The 26244-nt window shown below is 38.8% G+C and overlaps 1 protein-coding gene across 2 annotated transcripts in view; it reads right to left on the minus strand.

Annotated features, from left to right (window-relative positions):
• The window catches only part of LOC117385057 (laminin subunit alpha-3-like), an 89736-nt gene that overhangs the window by 56295 nt on the left and 7197 nt on the right, over window positions 1–26244 (minus strand). For both annotated transcript variants that reach the window (XM_033982300.2, XM_055228326.1), the window contains exons 3-8: window positions 9821–9938; window positions 7515–7633; window positions 7263–7433; window positions 5700–5800; window positions 3646–3761; window positions 1336–1454 (exon numbers count right to left, since the gene is read on the minus strand). In XM_033982300.2, the coding sequence (XP_033838191.1) occupies window positions 1336–1454; window positions 3646–3761; window positions 5700–5800; window positions 7263–7433; window positions 7515–7633; window positions 9821–9938 (744 nt within the window). The remainder of the gene's footprint in view (window positions 1–1335; window positions 1455–3645; window positions 3762–5699; window positions 5801–7262; window positions 7434–7514; window positions 7634–9820; window positions 9939–26244) is intronic.

The following is a 26244-nucleotide window of genomic DNA, read 5'->3' on the forward strand; positions in this document are numbered from 1 at the left end:
CAAGGCAAAGTGTTCATAACAGGATGCTTTAAAGAGGTCAAAGTGTCCACCATTGAATCGCATTAAAGGTGAAATGTAACTTTTTGATAGAAGGTCCATCATCATTGTCTTAATGATATAGCTTTGTCTGGAATCTTTCACATTCACAGTATGGCAATTAACTTATCTTATCTATCTCCATGGACAAGTAGATGACGCAATCAGGCCAAGTTACAGATCAGATCTGTGGAGAGGCGAGCCCCTTCACAATAATGACATAGCTAATGCACTAGCCGTCAAGTTCCAAATAGGAAGCGCTCATGACTCCATCTCTAATTTATTTTATATTAAAAATGGGTGTCCCCTCTCTCAGTAACTGCAGCAGTCAGCCTCGTCATTTTGGTCGTGAAATATTTGTATTAAACCGCTCTACATTATCTTGGTATTTTTATTTCACTATTGCGTCAGTAAATCAAGATATGAACATTAATAACAGTCAAATCAGGCAGTTTCTTTCTCCGAGGGTAACAGCCACTAGTGTTAGCAACAGGGTTGATTGACAGCGCTGCTAAGTGCCGCTTCCTGCTAAATCAGTGGTGTGGGCGGGAAGGGGCGTTACCTTGAACAGACTCGCTTCAGATTGGCTCTTTGGTTGCTAAGAAATTCGTGGTGAGAATTCCATATGTGGAACCTGGATTCAAATTCACCCCTATAATTGCTAGCCTCAATGAGCTTCATTTCACTGGAGATGAACGTTATGGGTGACGTCACACTTACTTAATCAAGTTCATGTACAGTCTATGATAATGATGCTTGCTTTTCAAGGCATTTTTGAGAAATAAAACAAGTGTAAATTAATAAAAGCATGGTAGATATAAGTTAAATACCATACAGTGGAGCTTTCCGGGAAAAGCAATAGCATTTTACATATAGTCCAGTCACTCTGTATTAATTTTGTTTATCATGGTAACCAAAGCTGTTTTGAGACAGAATGATTATTTTGGCAACTTTACAGTGCCAATTGTTTCTTATACCACTATCCACTTATAAGCACACAGTTTTTATACTAGAAAATAGAACTTATTGCTGTAGATGAATTCTTCAGGATTTTAGCGTCAGCATTGACAATAATAATGTGTAGAATACCTTTATTTGATATGTTTATGTGTTGTTATAAACTGCTACCTGGCTAGTACCTTTATCCACACAAACATTTTTATTAACAGACTTATTGCTGTAATAAACTGTATTTTTACCTCACGGGTGGATTATACTTGCACATGTTCTACTGGTTTTGCCTCCACTTTCTCTCAAGCTCACACAGGAATGGGTTTGGACTTGATAGTTGGTTCATACCTGGCAGCCGATGCACACTCCTCCACCGTCGTACCTGCCGAAGATGTCTAAACTTGCTCCCCTCCGCTCCACCTCGGGGTCGTAATAGCAGTCAAAGGCATGGGAGAAACACTGGCAGGCTGAAGAGGAAACCCCCCACACAGAAACACAGTTATCCACAGTTATTCCATATGCCTGTTATTTCCCCTTGACTACATCTAAGCCGCGTAAGGTACTAATTTTGTGAAAGCGATAAGCCGTTGTTAAGATTTTGGAGAAACGATAAAATCCAGGGTATACAACATGGCAGGTCTTTTTCCTGTGTACCTCCTGCAGTAATCTTTATGAATGACTACTTTTTTCCACAGAGCGCTGATTGGATTACAAGCTTTCTTCGTCTTCCTCTCAGTGCCTTTGTGGCGGCCGTAAGATCATATTTCATGAGACTATCTGTCAACAATCCAAAGCAATTAGAGCCCAGCTGACTTTGGCCTCCAGTGTCCGACAGGGAGGGTTGCTAATAAGATGGTATTGAGGGTATCTGGTCAACAGGCAACATGGCGCTAAGTGGACGAAAGGCAGCTATCGCAAACGCACTGGGACCAAAGCTCAGTTGGTAGTGTGTTTGTCGACTGATCCGATATTTGGTGGTTCGAATCCCGCTTTCCACATAAATGTCAGGGTTTGGTAGAACGGGCAGATCCACTGACCCACAGGTTGGCTTTGCGATTCTAGCTCCTACAAATGAATGAATGACTGTGTGAATGGTCGATGCAAAGTGATTTGAATGCCATGATGGTGGAAAAGCTCTATATAAAAACGTGACTAGTTTGCTAGCAAGAAATGTATAATAAAGAAATCGTTATGACAGGAAAGACCAAATTTGACAACACGGAGGGAAATAACATTAGACATCTATAAAATGGAAGAGATGACAGCATTTGCAAATGACAAACAAGGTTGGTTTGTGTCTTGTTGGGAAAAGTGGGTTAAATATGCAAATCGAAAAAAGCCCAATTTTATTTAAGAGTGTAAGTAAATAGATGAATGTTTGCAGTTCATTGCAGTGCAGTTTTTGGTCACTCCCTTTTGTTCCATTTGTGTTGTTTTTTGTGTGGAAATGAAATGGAAATTTAGCATTTGAATGTTGGGGTGTTTTTCATATCACTCTATCCATGGGTTTCATAGTGATAGAAGTCTAGCACTGTTGCCATAGCAATTAATTCAAAACACAATCTTACAGGGCGCTAGGCTTTTAGTCGTATAGTCGATTAACAGGTCAATGGCATCTTAGTCAACTAAAATTTGTATTAGTCAACTGTTTTAGAGTTTAAAGACTTATGTGGGACAAAAAGTGGAGAGGTGAATGTTTGGTGTGAGTTAGCTGGTGATTTGGGAGCTAATCTATCTTTTTACATATAAATACACCATCTCCTTGTCCATTTCTGTTCAAATTGTTGATTTTACGTAAACTCTGATGCAGTTCTAGTCTTGTGAGTGTAATTTGGGTCTGATACACGGTCAAAAGTCTTGATCGGTTTTGCCACTCAAAGGGCATCTCTCTGGTCAAACAAGGCTTTCTTTAGTCGACTACAGCCCTAAAATCTCATGGTCAAAAGTCCTCAAAATGTGACCTATAAACATGAAGTTAAAACCAATGAACACTGAAGCCGTATTTCAATTCTGAGATGCCAAATTACAACAAAATCCAGTCTGCAAAGGTTGCGTTTGCACTGATGTAGACAAGACTAATCCCTAAAATACAATGTAAACATGAATTCTATGACTATATGATGATTTGTTTTATTAAGAAATGCTTTAATAATTATGTTGTATAAAGTTATGTTGACAGCCCTGGCTTAAGCGTCCCGAGTGGGAATCTTCAGATCAGACCTCTCCCACACATGGACCCAGTAACCAGCTATATTTAAGAACATAGTTATGAAGATTCACCAAAACCGGGTCAAGTAAGTGAAAGTTTATGACCACTTCCAGATGTTTTCTCAAATTCCAAAGCACTATTTTTATCTGATTTGAACATGAACTAATTATGAATGACAGATATATCTCCTGTTTTTAATCCGCGTCAGTTTCCCGAGTAGCGTGAACATGGCCTTAGCTCTGCCCCATACTGCTCACCCCACATACCATAGGAATCCCATGTCTTCCCTGCGTCTCTCCACACCATATGAGGGCATCAACAATAGGGCTTAAATATGAGCCACAGCGCAAGAGGACCCTGAAGCCTCTTTGTATACTCGTAATTCAAAGCACCAACAGCAGCGGGGAGAGCGGTAGCCATGTTTGTAATGGAGGGGGGCGGGGACTTACGCTGACACTCGTTGGGGCTGTGAACGGTTGCAGCTCGCCACGGCTTCTGGTTAAAACCCGGGCAGCAGCGGTCACATGACTCTCCACAGGTGTTGTGCTGGCACTCGCACTGCAGCCTAAACAAACAGAGTAGACACCTGGATTTAGACATTCTATCAATAGCACTGGCAGAAGAGAATAGTGGAAAGTTTCAGGTAAAGGTTGTACTCATGTCCTAGAAAATGATTCATTCATGTTGTTAGTGTTGCTTCTGTTTTAGGTTTGTTTTAAGGGTAAAGTAAATATCATTCTTAGCAGATTATTGGGATCAGAATGACATCTGCACGATCAGATTTATTATGAAACTCAATGCCTCTCTTTTAATCCATTCATATTCACCCTGATACAGCCCCTATGTCTAAACTCTGCAGCAGTCGCCACACTTAGAGCTGCATGCTGCTCGGACATCCACGACAACGGGCCACGACAACGGGCCACGACAACGGGCCACGACAACGAGCCACGACAACGGGCCACGACAACGGGCTTGCATTTCAGGGTTTCTATTTACTAACCATGTCCGAATAGGAAGTAAAATTACAAATGATAAAATTATATAAAAAAATAAAAATAATAATACAGATGATTAAAAGTAAATATCTTCAATAACTAGACTATTTCATTATAGTGACAATAAAACTGTGTAACGCCTCAGTCGACCAGGTGGTTTCTAAAAGAAAATAAGGCCAAATTCAGGATTCAGTCAACTGAGCCTTAGAGACTCATCCAAGGGTCTTCATGTGGTCAGGGAGGAACCTTTTAAAAAAGGAACCTTTGACGGTGCATCCTGTTATTGTGCACTTGTGCAAGACACTTCACCCACGTCACCTCCAGTGTTACAGAGGTATGTGAATATGAATGTCTTTTCATGCACGTACTGTATGTTCTTTTGTATGCAAAGTCCCCCCCAAATTCATGAGTAATATATCACTCAGAATAATATGAGGGGGAGGTCTCAGCAGCTTCCTGTACCACTTCCCTTGTTTCTCTTCCTCCAGTTCTTGCCTCAGAGTGTTGACCTTCCAGCAGGGTGTGCTCTTCTGTGCTTTCTCTCAAAAACAGCTCATGGATCCTGATCGTCTGCATGGCACTGTCTTTCATGTCTTTGGCCTCAGTAAATAAGCAGCGCTCCCTCAGTCCCCCTCATCACCCTTGGCTCTAATTCACAGGCAACCTCCTCAATCTCAGCTGTGTAGTTCTGCACTGTGATCCATATGTCATAAGTCATTTTTTTTCTCATTCTGGTCTAACAATAGCCAAATAGTGAATTGTTTTCACAGTTTAAAATAAAACACATAAGCTCGCTTTCTAAGTGCACAGTTTTATGTGAGTACTGTACAATCTATTTTAATAAAATAATCTGAATAATAAATGTGCAACATCATTGTTCCTGAGGGACTTTAATCAAGAAATGAAAACAACCATCCATAATTTCCATCAGTGTGTGAACTTTGCAACGCGTGGATCAACATTCCTTTAGTTTTGGTCTGAGTAAATACATCATGTTAACTTAAAACCACAGTATGTAACTGACTAAAATGTAAAATAATTGCATGAGTAGTTTTTTTTTTTTTTATTTGGTTGTGTTTATTGCAAGTAGACAAATGTGCATTCTTACTTTAGGTGGGCTTGCATCTCCACAAATCTGACAGGCCTGAAGGAAGGCCTCCTCCTGCTTGCTGTTCTTTTGGCTATAATCTTCCACAGTATGGCATTAGACTCATGTATATCCATGGAGAATGTTCTGAAGTTTGGTTTTAACTTTCTATTTCCATGGAATCATCTAGGCAACATGTCACCTCCAGACAGCTACATACTGTACCTTTAATAAGTCACCTGATTTTTTCAGAAGTGAAATTTTAACCTCAGTTTTGCTCCATCTTGTCCCACAAACAACTAACCAAACTAAACATTTCTCTTAAATAAATTAAGTTTAAACTTGTATTGATGTAGAGAGATTCTTTCTCCTGTAATGCAGAGCTCACACACACTCACACACACCCACACACACTCACCTGTTGGGGTTCTCCTGATGACGATTCCCTCCACAGACTTGTGCATGTCCGTGACAGACACAGCGTCCTCCGACGCTAATGTCTTTGATACTGTAGAAATACTGAGGGAATGAAAGAAAACATTTTACTTTTTGACAAAATGAAAACGTTATTATGAGTTATAAAACACATTATTGAGGTCAGTGAGTTCATGAGGAGCCTAGTCATGATTATAAATGGTCAAAGTATCAAAGTCACTGTTGATAAAATAATAATCTTGTATAAATTATGGCGGCACGATCTTTTGCAAAATGATTGAAAACAAAATATTGGCTGATGCACTGATCAAACAGAACGCAGCAACATGAAGTTCAGCATTTTACAGACATTTACTTGGGTTAGTTGTGGTTTTATCTTCTGTTTTTAAGGTTTTTATTGTGTCAAAAGGTATTTTAAAATATCACAATAATACTGTTATTGCAATACAAAAGGATGATCAAATATCGCATCTTTTTCCTCATTTTGTGCAGCTCTCATATAAATGCTCTCTTAATGCTGAGTTTTCTTGCATTATAAAAAGTCTATTAGCTGTAACTTGTACCACATTTTAATACTTAAAGAGGAGGTATTACACTTCTGTGGGGCATCAACTGCAAACACATAACATATTTAGATATTTATTGTTTTGAAAATGTTATATTTATTTAAATTTTTGAAGCTCTGAGGGTTTGAATAGTGGCCGGGAGAGATCGGTGGATTACTCAAACGTGCATGAATGACATAAAAACAACTTGCATGTTTTTGGGAATGTTCTAACGTGGTAGAAAGCTAAAAAAAATGACTTTGCACAATCCCCCCTCTTTAAAGAGCCCATATTACTCTATTTTCTGATCTATGTTATAATGTTGTTTCCTGATTATATCACAAACAGACTTGAAGTTGTGTTAGTTTCATTCACACATGTTTAACACACAAACCCTGCATATTTAGGCTGAGTTCTTCAGTCAAACTGAAAAAAAAAACCACTCCGTTCCACCTTGTGACTCCACTGTGTTTTTAAACTCCACACACGTTCACTAGAATCATTTGGATGATTTCAGCCCTAGAATTGCTCATCTCTACTGAACTTAAATTAAAAGGTAGCTGTTAACTTTTTTCTTTTTTTTTATTTATTTGGAGCAAAGACGTCAGGTGCACCCAAAGCACATCTCACAACTTTGTTCCTATAGAAGCTCGAAAAAGGAGTGGGGGAAAAAAAACGTATTAGTTCCCACCCCTATCTTCCATTTTAACATAAATTAAATGCTTTGTTTAAACTTCCTACTACCACTTCATGACATCACAAGGTGGAACAGAGCATTTTGACCTTTGGGGATGTAGACAGACTAATTATAAAGTGTTACTCAAACATGTGTGAATGAAACAAAACACAACTCCAGGTCTGTTTTTGAGGAGGAAACAACATTATAACATGACATAAAGCTCATAAGAGTCAGTTTTGTGTAATATCGGACCTTTAACTAAAATTCGCTAAACAAGAAACAGAGTAAATATTGTAATGAAAATGAAGATTAGAAGCTGTACCCTGCGTGTGACAGTGGGGTCCCTCTGTGCTTTGGAGATGAGGTGGCCCAGCAGAGTACTTGTCTGGATTAAACGCAGTCTTATGTTTGTGGCCTTGGTGAAGTCTCGGAGCACCGGGGAATACGTGAAGTTTTGAGCTCCGGGACGACTATTGATTAGAGACACCACAATCTGCCCAAAACACAACAAAGATTTTAAATAAACCGCATCCAGACATTTAGATTAATAACCTTTTACGCCGATATGTTTTACTTCTCCATTCTCCAGAGGCACAATCCGGGAGTATTCGGTGGTGCAGATCTGATCGTCATCTCTTACTATTCGGGCGTTGGGTTGTTTTCCAAATCGTTCGATACACTCGCGTTTTGAATCTGCGAAAAGACATTTTATTAAAGTCGGATTTTCATTTTCAGAGACGCCAAACTCCATACGGAACTGAAGCTAATCCGCAAATATTCGTATGCACTCAAGTAACTCGAGATTAAGCCCTAAAATACAATGTAAATATTCTTAAAAACCACACAGACATGCACACATTTCCTGTCTGGACACTGTTGGATGTGTTGAGGAGGTAAAATGGTGCCTTTGCATACATTCTAATCCAGCTCCACAATGGGACCTGTATCCCAGCAGACAACCTGGCCCAGAGGAGCAGGAAAAACACAGGTGTAATTAGTATTAAGCGAATAATGGCTATATCCTATTCACTAAAGCCATTTTAAGCTTGGCTGTTCACTGGATATTTATACTGTGGCTTATGTGGAATATTTTAAACTACAGTATAGAACAAAGTCACAAAAGCTTAACTATAGAAGACTTTTGACGCCATGCTGGTTTTATGTGCTCTACACTTGGAAAAAAGATCAGAATTTACATTTACAGACACTGCCAGTCAAAAGTTCGGACACAGCATCTCATTTTTTACTACTTTCTATATTTTAGATCCATACAAAAGACATCAAAAATAAGACGCAAGATATATGGAATTATGTAGCAAAGATAAAAGGTAAATAACTAAATCTTAGCCACCCATTGCTTTGTCGAAAAATACTAAGGGTACATTGAGAACTACTGATACCAGACATTATTTTTTTACAGGCGTTTGATTATTGTGGTAAATCTACTTCATTTCAGTTCATTTCATAGCATTTTAATAGTATTGCCTACTTTTTCATCTTAGAATACTTATTTGAGAGGCTGTTTTAAATTCGTTAGATATAATTCCAGTATAATTTATGTAGATAAACACCTGGCTTTAATATTTGAAAAGATACAAATGTATCATTTATTTATTCTTTTTTTATTTTGCTACTGTTACTTTTTTTTTTTTTGCATACTTTGTGCGGTTTGTGTTTTGTTTTCTGGTCAACTTCTGTGCCCGCTTTCCATTAATATTACCACTTATTATACTTACCATACTTAGCTACGGCTATTACTATTAATAATAATGGCAATAATAATAATGGCAATAATAATAATAATGGCAATAATAATAATAATGGCAATAATAATAATAATGGCAATAATAATAATAATGGCAATAATAATAATAATGGCAATAATAATAATAATGGCAATAATAATAATAATGGCAATAATAATAATAATGGCAATAATAATAATAATGGCAATAATAATAATAATGGCAATAATAATAATGGCAATAATAATAATGGCAATAATAATAATGGCAATAATAATAATGGCAATAATAATAATGGCAATAATAATAATGGCAATAATAATAATGGCAATAATAATAATGGCAATAATAATAATGGCAATAATAATAATGGCAATAATAATAATGGCAATAATAATAATGGCAATAATAATAATGGCAATGGTTGTTGTTGTTGTTGTTGTTGTTGTTGTTGTTGTTGTTGTTGTTGTTGTTGTTGTTGTTGTTGTTGTTGTTGTTGTTGTTGTTGTTGTTGTTGTTGTTGTTGTTGTTGTTGTTGTTGTTGTAATATGCATCTAACTTTATGTATTTTGTATTTATATATATATATATGTGTGTGTTGCTATTCCTGTGCTTAACTGGTGCCCATATGGGTGAGAGGGCTAAAAATGTTAATGTACAATAACAAAATATTAATAAAAAAATATATAATAATATTTCCCAATTTGACTGAGAGATGAGTTGTGAGCATCAAATAAGGTGCAGTGCAGTTACAGTGATATCGGCTCTTGGTGTTGGTTCTTGGTATCGGCTCTTGGTATCGGAAGCCCATTGACGAGTATGAGTACGAGTACTGGCACCTGGTATCGAACAGACACTCGATACTGGTGTGGGTATCGGTGCATTCCTACATAATTCCATTTACCTTGATGTCTTCTGTGTGTACAGTATTTAAAATGTAGAAATTTGTAAAAATACAGAAAAAAGACAAAAAGCACTGAATGAGAGGGAGTGTCTAAAACTTTGGACAGTGTAATTCAAGCAGTAACTTTTACAGCGACTCAGATAACTTCTCTTTGATGTAACTGGGAGTTAAGTCTCATAAAATGTATTCTTTTACAAACATAATTTAAGAACGGGACATAAACAGACTTACGTGCAAAATACTGCCAGGGACTATAGGTTCTCCCACTGTCCACGGAGCGCTCCAGAACCCAAAGGTCCGGCCGTGGGGAATTGGCAAACTTGATGAGGACGTACGCAACATGAAAGAGCTGCGAAAACACAAAAATAAAAGCGATAAGTGATAAGATAAGTCACGAACACATTCTGAAACATGATATATCGCTACAGATAAACACTGAGATAAACGATCATATTGGAGCTACTTTACGCCACTGACACAAGAACAATAATGAAAGACAATCCCAGTGAAGCATTTTTATAGGAAGTATCATTAAATGGCCTGAGCTGCAACATATAAACAACAGAGTGAAGCCATAGAAGTGACTTTTTCAACCCTCTGCAGCTCAAATCTTATCATTTACAACAAAAAATACCCCCAAACTCCCTGCATTTGCAAATAAACTGTACACAGATCATCAGCTTTTATATGTAAAAGTGGATTTACTAATTATTGTGGCAGGTTTATTGATAAGCGTGTCCCATTTCCCGAGGTTATATTAGCTCTAGTTGTTTTGCAAGTTCTGTTTCCTTTTCGTGAATGTCTGGGCACAAGATCAGTCCTTTGTATTTTTCAAACTGACAAACATTGACTGGGTTAAATGATGCTAGCTCCCGTTTCGTTGCTTCCTGTTTGGTCTTTTTTTTGACAGATTGTTCGGACTGTGGCTGTTATCTTTGTGCCCATGCCAGTTGAATCAAACAGTTAGCCAATCTATAACAGGCTGAAGGGGATAAACATGGCCCAGGTGGTGTAAAGTTAGTATATCTCATCATCTTTACACCAATCATGGGCCATACATGAACACAAAGCACGTTTTCTAGCTTTTTTCCCTCTACCTTTTTAAAACAGAAAGTCCTTTGTGAGGATATATCACACATACATCCCACACAGCTGATATTAAAAGAATCCCATGTCTGAAAAACAACTTTTATTCAATATTTGTTAAATCTTGTGGCAAAGTGTTATTAATTTACATTTTTAAACTTAATTTGAAATGTTCTAAATGTAATAAATGTGATATTCAAAGCGTATTTAAAATTTTTTGGGCTCAGTATTTATCAAGGGGTCTTTTTCTTTGTACTAGTGGGAAATGTTGTTTATTCTTCTGTACTACAATGAGATTTGAGCTGAAGTGTTTCATTCTGCCAGTTATTTATTTACTGCATCTCATGTTTTTTAATAATATCGTATCTTTAGAGTCGTTTTTTTGAGGTGATTCAGCTTTATGGTTTGGTGTCAATATTATCGTTTATCGTCTATATTTACTTCAGCCATATATCGCACTTAGTATCATATCCCACGAGTGTCATAGCAACTAGGGATGGGACGATATTAAAATTTAACTCACTCAAAATTTGACTCACGATTATTGTGACCAAAATAATCGCGATTAACGATATCATCACAATAATTATTAAACCGAGCCAATCCCGAGCAAGGCTGTTTAAGGTAACACCTCTTCCCGTCCGCACCACTGGTTTAGCAGGGAGTGGGCACTTAGCAACGCTGTCAATCAAACCTGTTGCTAACACTACCAGGAGCGACCTTGGGGGAAGAAGGCACCTGATTTGTCTGTTATTAATGTTCATATCTTGAGTTATGGAAACAACAGCAAAATAAAAACCCCAGGATCATGTAGAGCGGGTTAATACGAACATTCAAGACCAAAATGACGAGTCTGACAGCAGCAGGTACAGAGAGAGGACGCAGTTTTCCAAAGTAAAGTGAATCAGAGCCAGAGTCAATGTGCCCGTGTTCACTTTGTGTTTGTAACGTGGCAGCTAGCAGGTTACCAATGTACATTAATATATACAGTCTATGATTCTGACTCACGTTCACAATTATTTGCATACTTGAAACTGCCACTGTCTACAAGTAGAATGAAAAACAGAAGTGCAATGGGATAGTTGTATAAATACGCAAAATTAGAATATCAAGTATGTCCCCTGCTGTCATTTTAAAAAGTTTTATGGTGGGCAAGTCTTTTCAAGAACATCCTCTAAAGGTGACTCTGTCTTTGATCGATCACGTGTTCTTAAAGCTCTCTTTGTCTAAGGACTTGGTGTGGCTTGGAATTTACAGCCTTTAACATTAACTATTCACTGCACCTACAATGTCAACACAAGCCGTGATATAACTGACACTACACCCCTCTTGTTTTATTAGTGACATATTGATTTTCCTTGTATATTGACACGGCAAAAGTCCCAGGCAAAGATTTCCCTGCCCTTGAGCAGAAAGTGAAAACTGTATATTCTTGCCTTAGCACAAGACATTAGACTTTACACCGTGTTGGCAGGCCCGCACTCGCCTTATACCCCAGTGAGCTTTTCAAGGCCCATGCGCTTTCATGAACGGTAGAGCTGCTAACACGGCTGTCAAAGCAAAGCAGAGTGTAGCTTAGCCATCCCTGCCGCTGGGATGTGGACTCTGTCAAGAAAGCGGCGTAATTATCTTGATGGATTTCTCACCTTGGGCACGAGAAAGACTGGTCTGAAGTTCAGGTAAGTTTCTGGGTGATTAATTGCTAGAAAGAGAGGTCAAAGAGCAGCATGGGAACTGTCTTATCTTGCGTTTCTTGCCACAAAAACAAAGCTTTTATCTTTTATAATGAAAGTAAATTCGACATTTCCGACGAATTAACCTCTGGGAACTATATTTGCGATGATGTTGTGGGAGTATTGAAAATGTTATTCTCAAAAGCACAAAAAGGATCATGGGTCTATGTAGTTTTTGCCATTAAAGTGTTAGAAAGCGGTTAGACAATGTATCTGGATCTTAGACTGTATATATAAATGGACGAAGCTAACCTGCTAGCCACTGCGTTCCAAATACGAAGTGATCATGAGCGTGCTTCCAGCTTCAATTCACTTTCTATTGAAAAACTGTGGGCCCTCTCTCCATAACTGCCACTGTCGGACTCGTCATTTTGGTCGTAAAACGTTCATATTAACCCACTCTACATGATCCTGGTGTTTTTATTTTACTATTTTGTCTGTAAATCAAGTTAATAATAGACAAATGGCTTGCCTTCTTTCCCTGAGTTTGCTCCCGCTATCATTAACGTTAGCAACAAGTTTGATTGACAGCGTTGCTAAGCGCTCGCTCCCTGTTAAACCAGCGGTGCGGGCAGGAAGGGGCATTACCTTCAACAGCCTCGCTCCGGATTGGCTCTTTGGTTGCTATGATACTTGCGGTTGTTATTCCAAATATGGCCGCTAACCTCGATGAGCTTCATTTCTTTGGTAATACTATTTCATCTGTGGGTGGGTAAAGTGAATAAGTGGGTAAAACATTTATATATTTGGTTCATGGTGTAATATTTCCTCTTTGACCTCACTTTCAAAAGGGGTGTGGCTGGGAGTTAATCAGTGAGCACTTCCACCTCAGTGTAACCGGATGGGCAGAGAACCACAAAGCCACACACAAACTCACTGAACGCTGCATTCACTGTCCTGGAGGTCAGGAGGGGAGTCTGCCAAAAATGTTGATGAGGTTATTTTTGATTTGAAGCACTAATTGGGATAAACAAAAGATTGTAAATAACAACAAATCGTATGACCAAGGACAGTCACCAGTGGGAACTTGGCTCTCGTATTGCGTTGGTAAAAAGAGGGTAAAGATTTGAAGATTAAAATGTCATATAGCTTCAAACAGAAATAGACAAAACATATTAAACCATTTCATTTCAGTCATTACAGTTATTTTTGTCTAGTCTGTCCTTGGAACTGGCTTCTTGGTAAAAGAAAAAGCTGGAAAAATTAACTATTTTTCATGATGTTGGGTTGCGCATGTGTGTCTATGGCAGAATGTCCAGCAGTTACCATGGTGACACAGTACACACATTAGCAAACACAGCCGGATACGTTTCTAGATAGTCTGAAAATTGATTTAAATTCCACATTTACACGAGAAACTGGGATCAAATTCAGGATTCATGTTTCCGCTTAGGTATATTTTCAACAAAAAATGGGGCGAGTGGCGAACTGGAAAACTGTTGGCTAATGCTAGCTAGCTTGTGACTGTGATTTTATGTGTGCGCGGCATGTTTAACAGTACAAATCTTCCCACTTTAGTCACACTAAGTCAGTTCTTTATGGTCAGATGGTGTTAAAACAAAACTCAGATTAACTCTCAGACCGAGCAGTGCCTACAGTTAGCATCACACCCCCAGGGAATGTTGGTGACCTCTGCTGCAAAGTATGAATTTCTGACATGAACAGTAAATCTCCATTGCTACACAAGAAGTTCTTCGCAATCTAAATGTTGCAACTGGTTTGTAATGCAGAGATAATGTTGCGGTACATTGAGCGGATTTTGTTTTACTTCCAGGTTTGTCGGATTGGGGAGCATGCCGGAGCTGCCACGGGGGAGAGAGCAGAGACGTGAGGCCTGGCACGCAGCAACATCTCAGATTCCAAACATAGCGCCACATTCCGCCTCCCTCCTAATGCCCCCGTAAACAGCCCGTGCCCCCGCCGCTTTCAGGAACCCGTCAAGTGACACACAGCGCAGTGACAATCTGCTCGACCCAGGGCCTTTTACTCCCAGTTACTACGTTACTACAGCTTTAACAGCGTGATAACGTAACAGTGATAACTCATGATTTACACACTGTTTGGACTGAACTGGAAGTCTTAGCAATGTTAATGACAGCTGATCTTAAACAAACTCTTAAGGGTAGCTGTTGGGAGCTATTTTAAACGATGTAATAAAACTTTTAGCAAAACCACAATCGTATCAGCTGCTGCAAGTTGTACCAATAGCTGGACAACTGCAAAACCTACCATAATGTTTGAAAAAAAAACTGTCCTGTAGGGTTGTCACGTGAATGTACACCAGCTAATCAATGTTAAACTAGATCGGAGCAAATTTTGATGCTGAAGGAAATGACATAAATAGGATTAGGACAGGATTAGATGTCTGTGTAATCCCTAAATCGTCCAGGTATGTTTAAATCTGTCAACTGGACAAAATGTTGCCTAAAATGATCCTCCACTGTTTAAGAAATATCAAAATCGGTATCGTGCGTCAAACCTTTTCCTTAGCACTGAATCCAAGTTACAATTTTAGTATCATAACAAGAAGACTACTGTCCATCCGACAATAATTTTCAAATGCACATTTTTCTGACCATACTCCTACATTTCCAACCCCTATTTACAACTTTAAGTCCAGGCTTGAGCGGTCAAGGCTCTGCTTCGTTTATGACCTTCTCGTCTAAACATACACAGCGCTGAAATATGTTCTGTGCCTACATATTGTTTAGAGAGGCATGAAATATTGTGCTGGCACGCTCAGCACCGCGGCACCAGATCCCAATGGCATCCAAAGACAAGACTGACAAGCATGTGGCACAAACACTTGAGCAGAGCCATGTCTGCCCTGGCCCGCTCTCCAGGATTTACACAGACAGAGGCCTGACGGGAGCTGTGGAGGAGGCAAACGATGGGGTCATGAGAGCGCTCTGATGCTTCTTTTTTCTTTCTTTATTCTTAACTTGTCAGGGACCACGTACAAATCTTTTAATCTAACAAAAGAAAAGATGATTCATACCAGATTTAGCTACTGCTACTTTCCGTATGCAGTCCCTGGGCAGGTGAACACACATTAAAAATACACATTTCATTACAATTACATTATAAGACTAACAGTTTATCATTAACATTAGCAGGTAAACAAAATACAATGTCCACATGTCCAACACAGTATGTTTCCTATAGTCCATTTCAATATAAAAAAATCATTATATACAGATTTTTACAAGTGAAACAGAACAGTAAAAAATAAACTAGACTGATGTGGACACATTTGATTATCTACAATGTACTTTTTCAAACTTCTAGTGAAATTATTCAAATCGAGAGACAATTTCATAATGTCTGGAGCTGATTCCATTGTCTGATGGTTCAAAAAGAAAAGATGACTGAGCAATTTTGGTTCAAAGAGGACAGAGTGGATCGGGTAGTTTGTTCAGAACAAAGTTTATCTATAGCACTATTTCATTTAAGTCCTGGGTCTGATAAATGTTGCTTTATAATGAACACAGTAGGGCTGGGAATCTTATGAACTCTGACGATTCAATACATGACTGCCAAAACAATATCAGCATTTTGCATTAAATGTAATAACTGATATATCTGTGTAATCCTTCAGTCGTCCAGGTCTGTTCCATAGTAAAAGAAAAATTTAAATTTGTCAACTGGACAAAAAGTTGTAGGAGTGAAGACGTTTCGCTGTTGATCCAAGCCGCTTCTTCAGTTCTGGTCAGATCACTGCTGGACACTGCCTTAACTTCGTCTTCGCCTCTTCACTCCTACAACTTTTTGTCCAGTTGACAGATTAGAATTATTCTTTTACTAATAATTGATATATTGTACATGATATTCTGCGATATGTCACTATTTTTTAAGAACCAAACCACCATCGGCACAAAGCTAATATGAAAAACACCAATTTTATTCATTAAAATAATAAATACCGTATATAAACACACTGGTTGAACAAGCTTTCTTTCTCTAAACAGGCACCAATCAGAAATTATTCTGTAAAATAAACCAAAAAAATATCCATGGTGTCAATATATCAATACAGTAGCCCACAATATCACTACTATATTACATAATTTAGTGTCACTATATATGATGATGATGTTTTTAGCACACCCCATCATCAAAGCATTATATAAAAGCATTTTCATTTCATTTATTGGTTTATTGAGACCATGTACAATTACATTAAGCACAGTGGCAGATACGTTTGTACCAGATTTAGCTCATAGCTAATTTCCATCTGTGGTCCTGGGAACACACACACAAAACAACTTTACAATATACAAATATACAATAAAATAAATATTTATTAGTTAAAAGTGCCAGACCTTAACACTCTACTTGTAGGCTGAGAGCGAGGCTGGATGTAGGTCTTAAGAGAAGGTGGGGCGACGTCACGTAAAACTTTATGGACCAGACGGATATCAGAGTACCTGATCAAGTTGTCGAAACTTAGTATTTTATATTTTTCCAAAACATGGCAATGATGGTAACGCCTTGGCTTTTTATCGAGAATTTTCAGGGCCTGATTATGTAAAGATCTAAGAGATTTTAGAGCTGTTAGGTTCGCCTGAGACCATGATGATGTGCAATACAAAGTATGAGACATGATCGTGGCATCAAAGTAAGACTTTGCAACTTCTAGTGATAACGTGTTCCTGATATGTCGAAAGTTTGCAATGTTAAACTTCAAGACATTAGAGGTGAAGGGTCCAATATGACACCTAGATATTTAACCTCTTCAACGTTTTTGATCATGCGATTATCCACATAAATATTTGGGAAGACATTTTGAGTTTTTTTGTTCGAGAAATACATAGTGACCGTTTTCTCAGTGTTCAGCGCAAGGCAGGAATTGTTAAGCCACTCTAGTGCTTTTGCCATTGTGGTGAATAGCTTAGCAGCAACAGAATTAGCGTCAGAACTATGCACAAAAAAGACCGTATTATCAGCAGACATTAAGACTTCTACATCACAGATGGAGGGCAGGTCATTAATGTATAGAGTGAAGAGCAATGGCCCCAGAATGGACCCTTGGGGCACACCTGTAGTACAGGCGAGGTACGGTTAGGTTTCAGACATGTTATAATGCTGCCTCCACCTAAGACGGATGTAAACTTTATTACTAAATCAGACCCAACTCCACCAAACACTTCCATCACAAAGCACCTCTCTGCTATCATCACGTTAGTATCGGCTAAACAGAGCCACAGCCCAAAGCCTGAGTCATGTAAATGTGTTCTGTCCAACCACACCTATCACGCACTAAAGCAGACCTATTGTGCTCGTGTCTGCGCTATAGTTATAATCTATGACACTCATGGATCATTATGTTATAACTTGTACATTTTAAATCACATTATTCATCTAAAACGACTTAATGGAATAAGCAAGTCCACTGAACAAAGGAAGTGTGTCAACGCAGCGGCAAAAACAACGGTTGTTCGACAATATGGCGCCTTGAAAATAAGTGATTAAAGGCTAAGAACGAGCCGCGGCAAATCTGAGACGGAAAAAGGGCGTTTAGCTGTTTTGCTTCACAAAAATGGAACAAACTCCAAGGAAACGCAAAACTCGATATGTTGGTGACACAGTTGCAATTTTATAATTTGGTAATAAACTTTTATACACACACCTGCTCCCGTTTTAATGTTTTACATGGACTTATTTACGTGTTTGTTTTCCTGTTTGTAATTTATGTACAGTATGTTAAACTGGGCACCCATGAAAAAGTGCTCTCATTGGGTTCTCCTGTATAAATAAAGATAAAAAGCATGCTCAAATCACTCCAACTACAACTTGGTGGTCAATTTTGCATAATAGGTTTGCTTTAAAAAAATATTAAATTACTAAAACTAGCATCAAAGCTACAGGCTCATTAGAACAAGTATTGATCCTAAAGAAAATCATATAAACAGGACCATATTTCACCACTGAATCAGAACGAGTATCAGGCCACATAGTAATACGTGTTGAAAATGACATTCTATACTTATTTTTTATCAATATGCTATCGAAATCTACAGAGCCTGGCATAAGACATTTGCAAAATATAATATTAATGCATGGCCACGAGGTAATATCACTGTACTTTCATGCAAGGGTACACTTATTTCAAAATCATATCACTCAAGAAGTACAAAGTATTGATACAATTTAAGAGTTGCATAAGAGAAACAGCCTGAACATAACTTCAGATTTATAATCATCAGATCATTTGGACTGAACATTAAATAAAAGGATTTTAGGATAACATTATTTTTAAGTTTATTGTCAGGCTTTGGATGCTGTGATTTCACGTAAATGCACATATTAATGAGTAGGATGAACAGACACCGATACCAGTATCAGGTGCCAGTACTGGTACTCGTTCATGGGCTGCCGATACCAAGAGCCGATACCACTGTATCTGTGCTGCCTCTTGTTTGACTCACAGCTCATCTCTCCACAGAGCCGCTCTGGACATTAAGCTGCACATTCAATGTTCTGCACATTAAGCTCAGCTGTGACACATGTGACTGTCACATGAAATATACAAATATTTAGGACTAAAGGTGTTTATAGTTCACAGATCAGCCCAGTGATTGTGTTTATGAAAGTAGCATGCTAACGCTGCTAAGTGGCGCTGGTGATTATTTGCTTTTACTGCATTGTATCAGTTTAATGAACAGAGCGAGTTCAGAGCTTTAAAAAGAGGCACAGCATGTCCATATTGGTCACAGTGTGGTCTAAAAGTAACACACCAGTCACTGTTATGCTAACAGTGGCGCGTTAGCAGTTAGCTCGTTAGCAGTTAGCTCGTTAGCAGTTAGCATGTTAGCGCAGAGCGCAGTCTGCAAAGAGGAAGCGGTAAATATTAAAGTCAGGCGCTAACTACAGAGATTTCAGTAGATATGAAAATAATTCTAAGATGAAAAAGTGGCTACACTATAAAAATCCTATGAAATTAATTAGATTTACCACTATAATCAAGCACCAGTAAAAATTCTGTCTGGATGCGGTATTTTTACTCAGTATTGGCCAGTGCTCAAACTGAAGGACTCGTACTCGTTTTGCTAAACGTGCATCGGTGCATCTCTTTATGAGCATTCACAACAAATTCAGGTCGTTCTTTCGTTCAGCAGATGTAACAGGTTTGTGCCATAGTCAGTGTTGTTAATGTGACACAGGAGCAGCTTTAACTTCACTCACATCATCTGATGTTTAGAGACAAAAGGACGAGACACAACCAAAAACAGACAGTGTAATAAACAGACTCACCTGCTGTCCTCTGTCCCCCAGAGGTGTGTCTTGTCTGTCCTCTGTCCCTCTGAGGTGTGTCCTGTCTGCAGAATTATACAAGTCCAAACTCTCTGTTTTATCTGCTGATCCACTGATGTAAAATGGGACGTATCTCGAGTCTTCTCTGAAAAGTCCATGTTTCTTCCTCTGGGCTCTTCATGCATTGTCCTGTACTTTAGATAAGCTGAACTTCACTAACTTTCAGTCTTTTACTTTGTAAAAGACCCATTCAAATGTCTCTCTGTTGCCTCAGCTCATCCAGAGTGCACCTGAGGGGAGGGGTCCTTCACGCTGGTGTAAACACGTAGCTGTCCACACCACTGCCTGACTCCAAAAGTGTAGGCAGCACATGTCTAGTTACTGGAAATAAAACACATCTAATCGTTTAAAAGGGGTATGTAGACTAGTATTAACACCCGAGTGCCATTTAGTTTTAGGAAAAAAACATCTTTCTAATCATTATTTTCAATATAAATATATGGACTCTTGGGGGCCCTCTGGTGCCGTCCGGGCCCTAAGCAGCTGCTACTTAATTATCTTTATTTTATTTTTTAAGATAAATATTGCTGGTGAAATAATATAGAGAGAAATTATTATGTTCCCTCACGATAATATCTCGTTCCCTCAAGATATTTGTGTCGTTCCCTCAAAATGATTTTTTTTTTTTTTTCATTTTGTAAATATTATTCTTCTTCTTGCCATCATCTGCGGAGCTCCATAGAAATCTGTCTTTTTCTTGATTTCAAAATAGAGTTTGAAATGTCCCCACATGACATTGTTCTCCCAAGCAGAATTTATGTCCAGTGCGTATAATTTCCAAACGATGCTAATCCTATAATAGAAACGTGTAACTCGTCATGTCAGCGAGGGTTAAAACAACCTGGCGTCTTCCACAGTAACACGGTGCAAACATGTCTCACGTGACCACACACTATTTTAACATCGCGCTAATTACATGTTTCCTTTCTTAAAACAAGTGTGGCATCATGCAGACACATTCAACACACACGCTCACATCCCCGCTAATTCCTCTGACCTTTGACCTTTCACGTCCACGCATTGTAAGTCTGTGTGTTATGGTGTAGCTCACCCCTGACACACGGGCGCCCGCTTAAGGAGAGCCAGACAGTCCAGACCGGGCATGTGCACGTTAAGACGCAGACTCGGGCTTTAAACACAATTCCTTTAGCATTTAACGGGCATGTGCCGCAATCAAATCAAAATATTCACTTAAATTGTTGCGATATTTTTCAAAATTCAAAGGAGTTTATACTAAAATCAGTTTAATATGGAGTATATTCTGTTGTCAAGAGAGAAATGTGAGAAAATGTTAATGCCTGTGCGAGAAAAGTGTATAAAGTGTGTGGTGAGGGGTTTTACAGACAAAAACATATAGAATCATTGTAAAAAATAAAGCTGACTGCTTCAGATTTCACTTATTGCGGGTTATTTTTAGAACGTAACCGCCGCGATAAACCCGAGACCACTGTACATTCTATTGCCAAGATATTAAATTTTGTTTTTTTCTGATTAGTTTCAATTATTCATGACACCGTGACCAAACAGTAGTGAAATCTTGAAACTTTTGATATACCATTTTTCCTCTTTGAAGGCACCCAAAGCGCTTCACATCAAGGAACCACTCACCCATTCATACACCAGTGCACACAGACACTGAGGACATGGCGGGTTAAGTGTCTTGCCCAAGGACACAACAACATCAGTCATCTGTGGGAGCTGGAATCGCACCGTCAACCTTCAAATCAGTAGATCTGACATGCTACCAACTGAGCTCCTGTAGCCCACACATGAGTAAATTATGTGTTGTAAATTTATGACTAAATGAGACTAATGCGCGCCGTCTGCAGCCAATAATAAAGGTTTTTTTTCCCTTGCCAACTGGGAAGTAGTGTCAAGCGCAGAGCTCTGATTGGCTACGCTTGGGCGGTCCACCCCAATTTTACTTCACTGATTGAAAAAAAGCTGTTCTAAAGCCTCGCACTTGCTAAAAAAAAGTTATGCTTGTGGATATTAACAATGGGTGCTAAAGGGTTTATGAGCGCTTTGGACTTCACATAGACTTCACATTAAGATCAACATTCCTCAAATATGTGACCTGCTTCATGAACTCAAACTTTATAAATGATAAATTAACATTAATGTGTCATAAACTGCCTGTATATTTGTTTTTCATTGACTTTTATGTGAAGCTCTTTGCTCAGCTGAAGTTGTCTTAAATGTGCTACAGAAAGATAAAAAGCTCTTTCATTTTCACATTTAGTTTTTTGAAGTATTAATGGACTTGAAATCAAATCAGATTAATCTTTGCTTGTGAAATACATCTTGACATCCCTGCACTACATCATACATCATAAATACACTCTTTATACTTTATTTCTTGGATATGTGAAGGAATTATGTTGTTGTTAAATTAGCTAGCTCACACCCATGTCTGCCTGGAATGGGAGTATGTATTGACAGAACGGGAGTCAAATGAAAGATGGAATCACCCTCTGCTGCTACATCAAGGGCCCCTCTCTGACAGGCTGCAGTCCAGCGGGTGGAGCAACTTATAACAATACAATGTACAACTGCTGGTCTGTGTGCGACAGGTGGTGGGAGCCCAGAGTATTTGCCCGTGTCTCCATGGCAGAATTAGAAAAACGTCAACAAAGGGCCGACAGAGCTCCAGCGCAGCTCCAAGAGGCAAAACTGGCTGCATGTTTGTACTTGTATGAATCTTGTGTTGTCAAAGCCTGAAGGCAGCTGCTGCACGAGAGACTTCTTTAATAAAATATTTTACAGGAGAATTCTCCACAGCGGGAGAGGGAGTCTAGAGGTCAAAATGTGAAAGTTTGTTTATAGAGTAATATCATGGATGCCTGTTTTCATTCACTCTACAGTCAATAGCCAATATGAATAATTGAAAGAGGGTGGAGTTCTCTGGAGATATGTACAATTAGAACAAAGAGAACACATTTAAAACTATTAAAATGAATGTAAAAGAAAAAAGATACAAAATTCCAGGTGTAGTTTTCCAAACCAAAGGGCCAAGGAGTGATATTTCTCCTCTTTTGTGGTTAATTCTATGGTTCATTCACATCAACCTTACATTTACAGACACGTTTCAGCCTGATGCACTGTTAAAATGTTGCCTGAATATTGTTAACGAAATTATGCAAAGAGATATTAAGATGTACATGTCTATTATACGACCGTTGCACTATTGCACAGGTCTGTTAACGCTGTGAAACAACTGAGATGTCTTAAATTTAGCAAGCAGCTACTGAGAGCCAATCGTAAGCAAGAGTTGACGTAAAACTAAGCAGATGGACACATTTTTGTTTCTGAGGTCACGATAACACATTTTAAAGTGGGATATATCGCTGAAGTAAATATAGATGGTAAACAAAACTAATTTATGCCACTGACGCAAAAATCTAAGAGCAGATTTAAACCACAAAAACTATTCTAAATCTACACTACACTGATCCCTTGTTCATTGCGGGAGTTACGTTCTAAGAATAACCCACAATAGGTGAAATCCACGAAGTATCAGCTTTATTTCTTACAATTATTCTATATGGTTTTGGCTGTAAAACCCCTCACCACACACTTTATACACTTTTCTCACACAGGCGTTATCACTTTCTCACATTTCTCTCTCGTTTAAACTCTCTCAAAGTTCAAACCTTCGTAGGCGTCTTTGTCGGTGCAGAACGTTTCATGGACATTGTGGGTTTTGTCGGGAAGAAAACAAATTGCAAACGTACAGCACTTTAGAGTCACACTGCGATCCAACGTTTATGTAAATTTGTCTGAACACATTCTGTACTGTACAGGAGACACGGCACGGAGGAGACTGATGGACAATGGTCTACAGTCCAACAGCCAATCAGGACGCAGAACATAATGCATGTTCAGACGATGTAAAAAAGCATGAAAAATTGCACTAAAAAAGGTGAACCAAGTTATAGAGAGGGACCACTGTATTGTTAAAACTCATGAGCTGCAATAAATAAACAGCAGAATGAAACACTTTAGTTCTTAATTTAAATCTGTAATGCGTCATAGGAGTTATTCATTCAACCTTTTACAGCTGCAAAAAGTACCCATGATAAATACTGCCCCCAAAAATAAATTGTTCCAGTTTTCATAGACAGATAAGTCGCGAGAGGCCTAGTTTAGGGATCTGCACCCCGTCCATACCCATTACATCACAGCCTGCGTCAGACAATGCTTTCTAAGTTTGTTCTGTACTGTCTCTCTCACAGTTTTCCACATAGAACCTCCGCCCGGCACCGTGTCCGAATACTAGTGCGAGCTATCACAAGACTGTGGTGGTAGTAAATATCTATGGGGCTGGCCTGGCGCCTCAGACTGCTCTGCTAAACACAGACACTTACATCACTCTTATCGTCACCACGGCAATAGCACGTGTTAACAGCCAATCAGAAGTCCAGGGTCAGACTGTGCCAACTGCAACGTCTAAAGTCTTCACCAGGCACATGCAAGAAGCTTTGTTTTGACTGACGATAGCATCTCAAAAGTGTCCAGCTGTCCAACAGGTTAAACTACCAATGCATTACTCTTTAAAACCTATTAAGTGACCACTTATATAGCAAAATAAATCAGATTTTACTCATAAAACCTGAAAAACCAAACAACAAACTTAAGCGAATATATGAATAACAAGAAACTAGAAGCATTAAGTGGACGATTTGCGTTTCACCAAATGACTCCACCTTGTTTTGGTGCCTATTTATCCGGCAAATTCCCACTTTGGGGAGTAATAAAGCGAAGCAAATCTTTGTGCAAGACTGAGAGCACAGAAAGGACGTCACACAATACCGCCTCGGAGGATTGCAGCACAAAAGGGGGCGACGGTTGCAAACATTTGGACTCGGGTTTTGAGGGAGGTGCACCCCTGGGAGAAGAGATTAGGTTCCTTTGGGAGTTAAACCATCGTGTAGGTCTGTGATTTAGCGATTGAGTAATGTGGTTTGGTACGGCTTGTAAGCATGCCAACAGGGAGAATGCCAAATTTAAAACTAAAGCGGCAATTGATAGAGATCTTCACCCACTTACCAGAGGATTGATGGTTCCCTGGAGATTAATGGGATTGCTTATTGTCTGTGTTTGTGTACTTGAGCAAGATATTTCACACAATTTGTCTAACTATTTCTGTTGTGTTGGCGTGACGTTGATTGGTCCATTGGGGCTGGTTGCTATTCACTTTTTATCTGCTTTGGTTTAACTGTCGCTGCCTGTGGCTATTGACCTTATTCACTTTTGGAGTAAATGAGACTGAGCCGCACCTTCTTTGTGGTGACACTTCCGGTTAAAGCAGAGTCCCATTCATTTGTGACAAGTTTTGTCCCTAAAATCTGATATAAAGTAGCTTAATTTGTGTAAAACGTTGTATGTTCAAGTGGCCAACAAGTCAACACTGCACTGATTCTCTGGAGGCTCTAAAGTTGCTCTGTAGTTACTTGAGAACTTATTTATTTAATGTCAAGATCGGCAGCTTCATGCAGAATAATACAACCAGAAAGACAATGGCGGCGTCCAAGGCAACTTCTGGAATAAGGTGAATAGTACGATTGAAAAGTGAGTGAAAAAGGCAATGAAAAGGGACATGTGTATTTACAGAACCACTACAGTTTCCTTACAGTTATTATTAATTCAGTTTATTTTTGTAAAGCCCAAAATCACAACAGCAGGTGCCTCTTATGACGGAACATGATGCAGTGGTTCCTCGTTTATCGCGGGGGTTACATTCTAAAAATAACCCGCAAGTATCAGCTTTATTTTTTACAATTATTCTCTATGGGTTTTGCAGAAAAACCCCTCACCCCACACTTTATACACTTTTCTCACACAGGCATGAACATTTTCTCACATTTCTCTCTTGTTTAAACACAAAGTTCAAACCTTCGTAGACGTCTTTGTCGGTGCAGAACGTTTCATCGACATTGTGGGTTTTGTCGGGGGAGAAAACAAATTGCAAACGTACAGCACTTCAGAGTCACACTGTGATCCAACGTTTATGTAAATTTGTCTGAACACATTCTGTACTGTACAGGAGACACGGCACGGAGGAGACTGATGGACAATGGTCTACAGTCCAACAGCCAATTAGGACGCACAACACGATGCACGATCATACACTGGAAAAAAAGCATGAAAAATAATCTGCGAAACAGCGAGACCGCGAAAGGTGAACCAAGATATAGTGAGGAACAACTGTAATTGATTTAACCAACAGAAAGTTAGAAAAACAACAATGAAACAGACATTAGTTAATAACAGACAAGTAGATTAATCAACAGAAAACAAGCAAAAGGAGAACTGTCCCAGAGCGGCCCCTGTCCTTAGATAAGTCTTCTCGACCAAAAAAAAAAAAAAAAACTGTGGAAAAAGAGAAACCTCAAGGAGATTATTATTATAAAAGCAATTTGTTTGTCAGTCAGAATTCAATTAGCAACTCAAAAAACACAGTTAACTTATTACATAATGGATCCAGCAGAGTTTCCAGGATCGGCGCTGATATCGATACCA

Source organism: Periophthalmus magnuspinnatus, chromosome 17 (genome assembly GCF_009829125.3).
Source record: "Periophthalmus magnuspinnatus isolate fPerMag1 chromosome 17, fPerMag1.2.pri, whole genome shotgun sequence".
Lineage (NCBI taxonomy): Eukaryota > Metazoa > Chordata > Actinopteri > Gobiiformes > Gobiidae > Periophthalmus > Periophthalmus magnuspinnatus.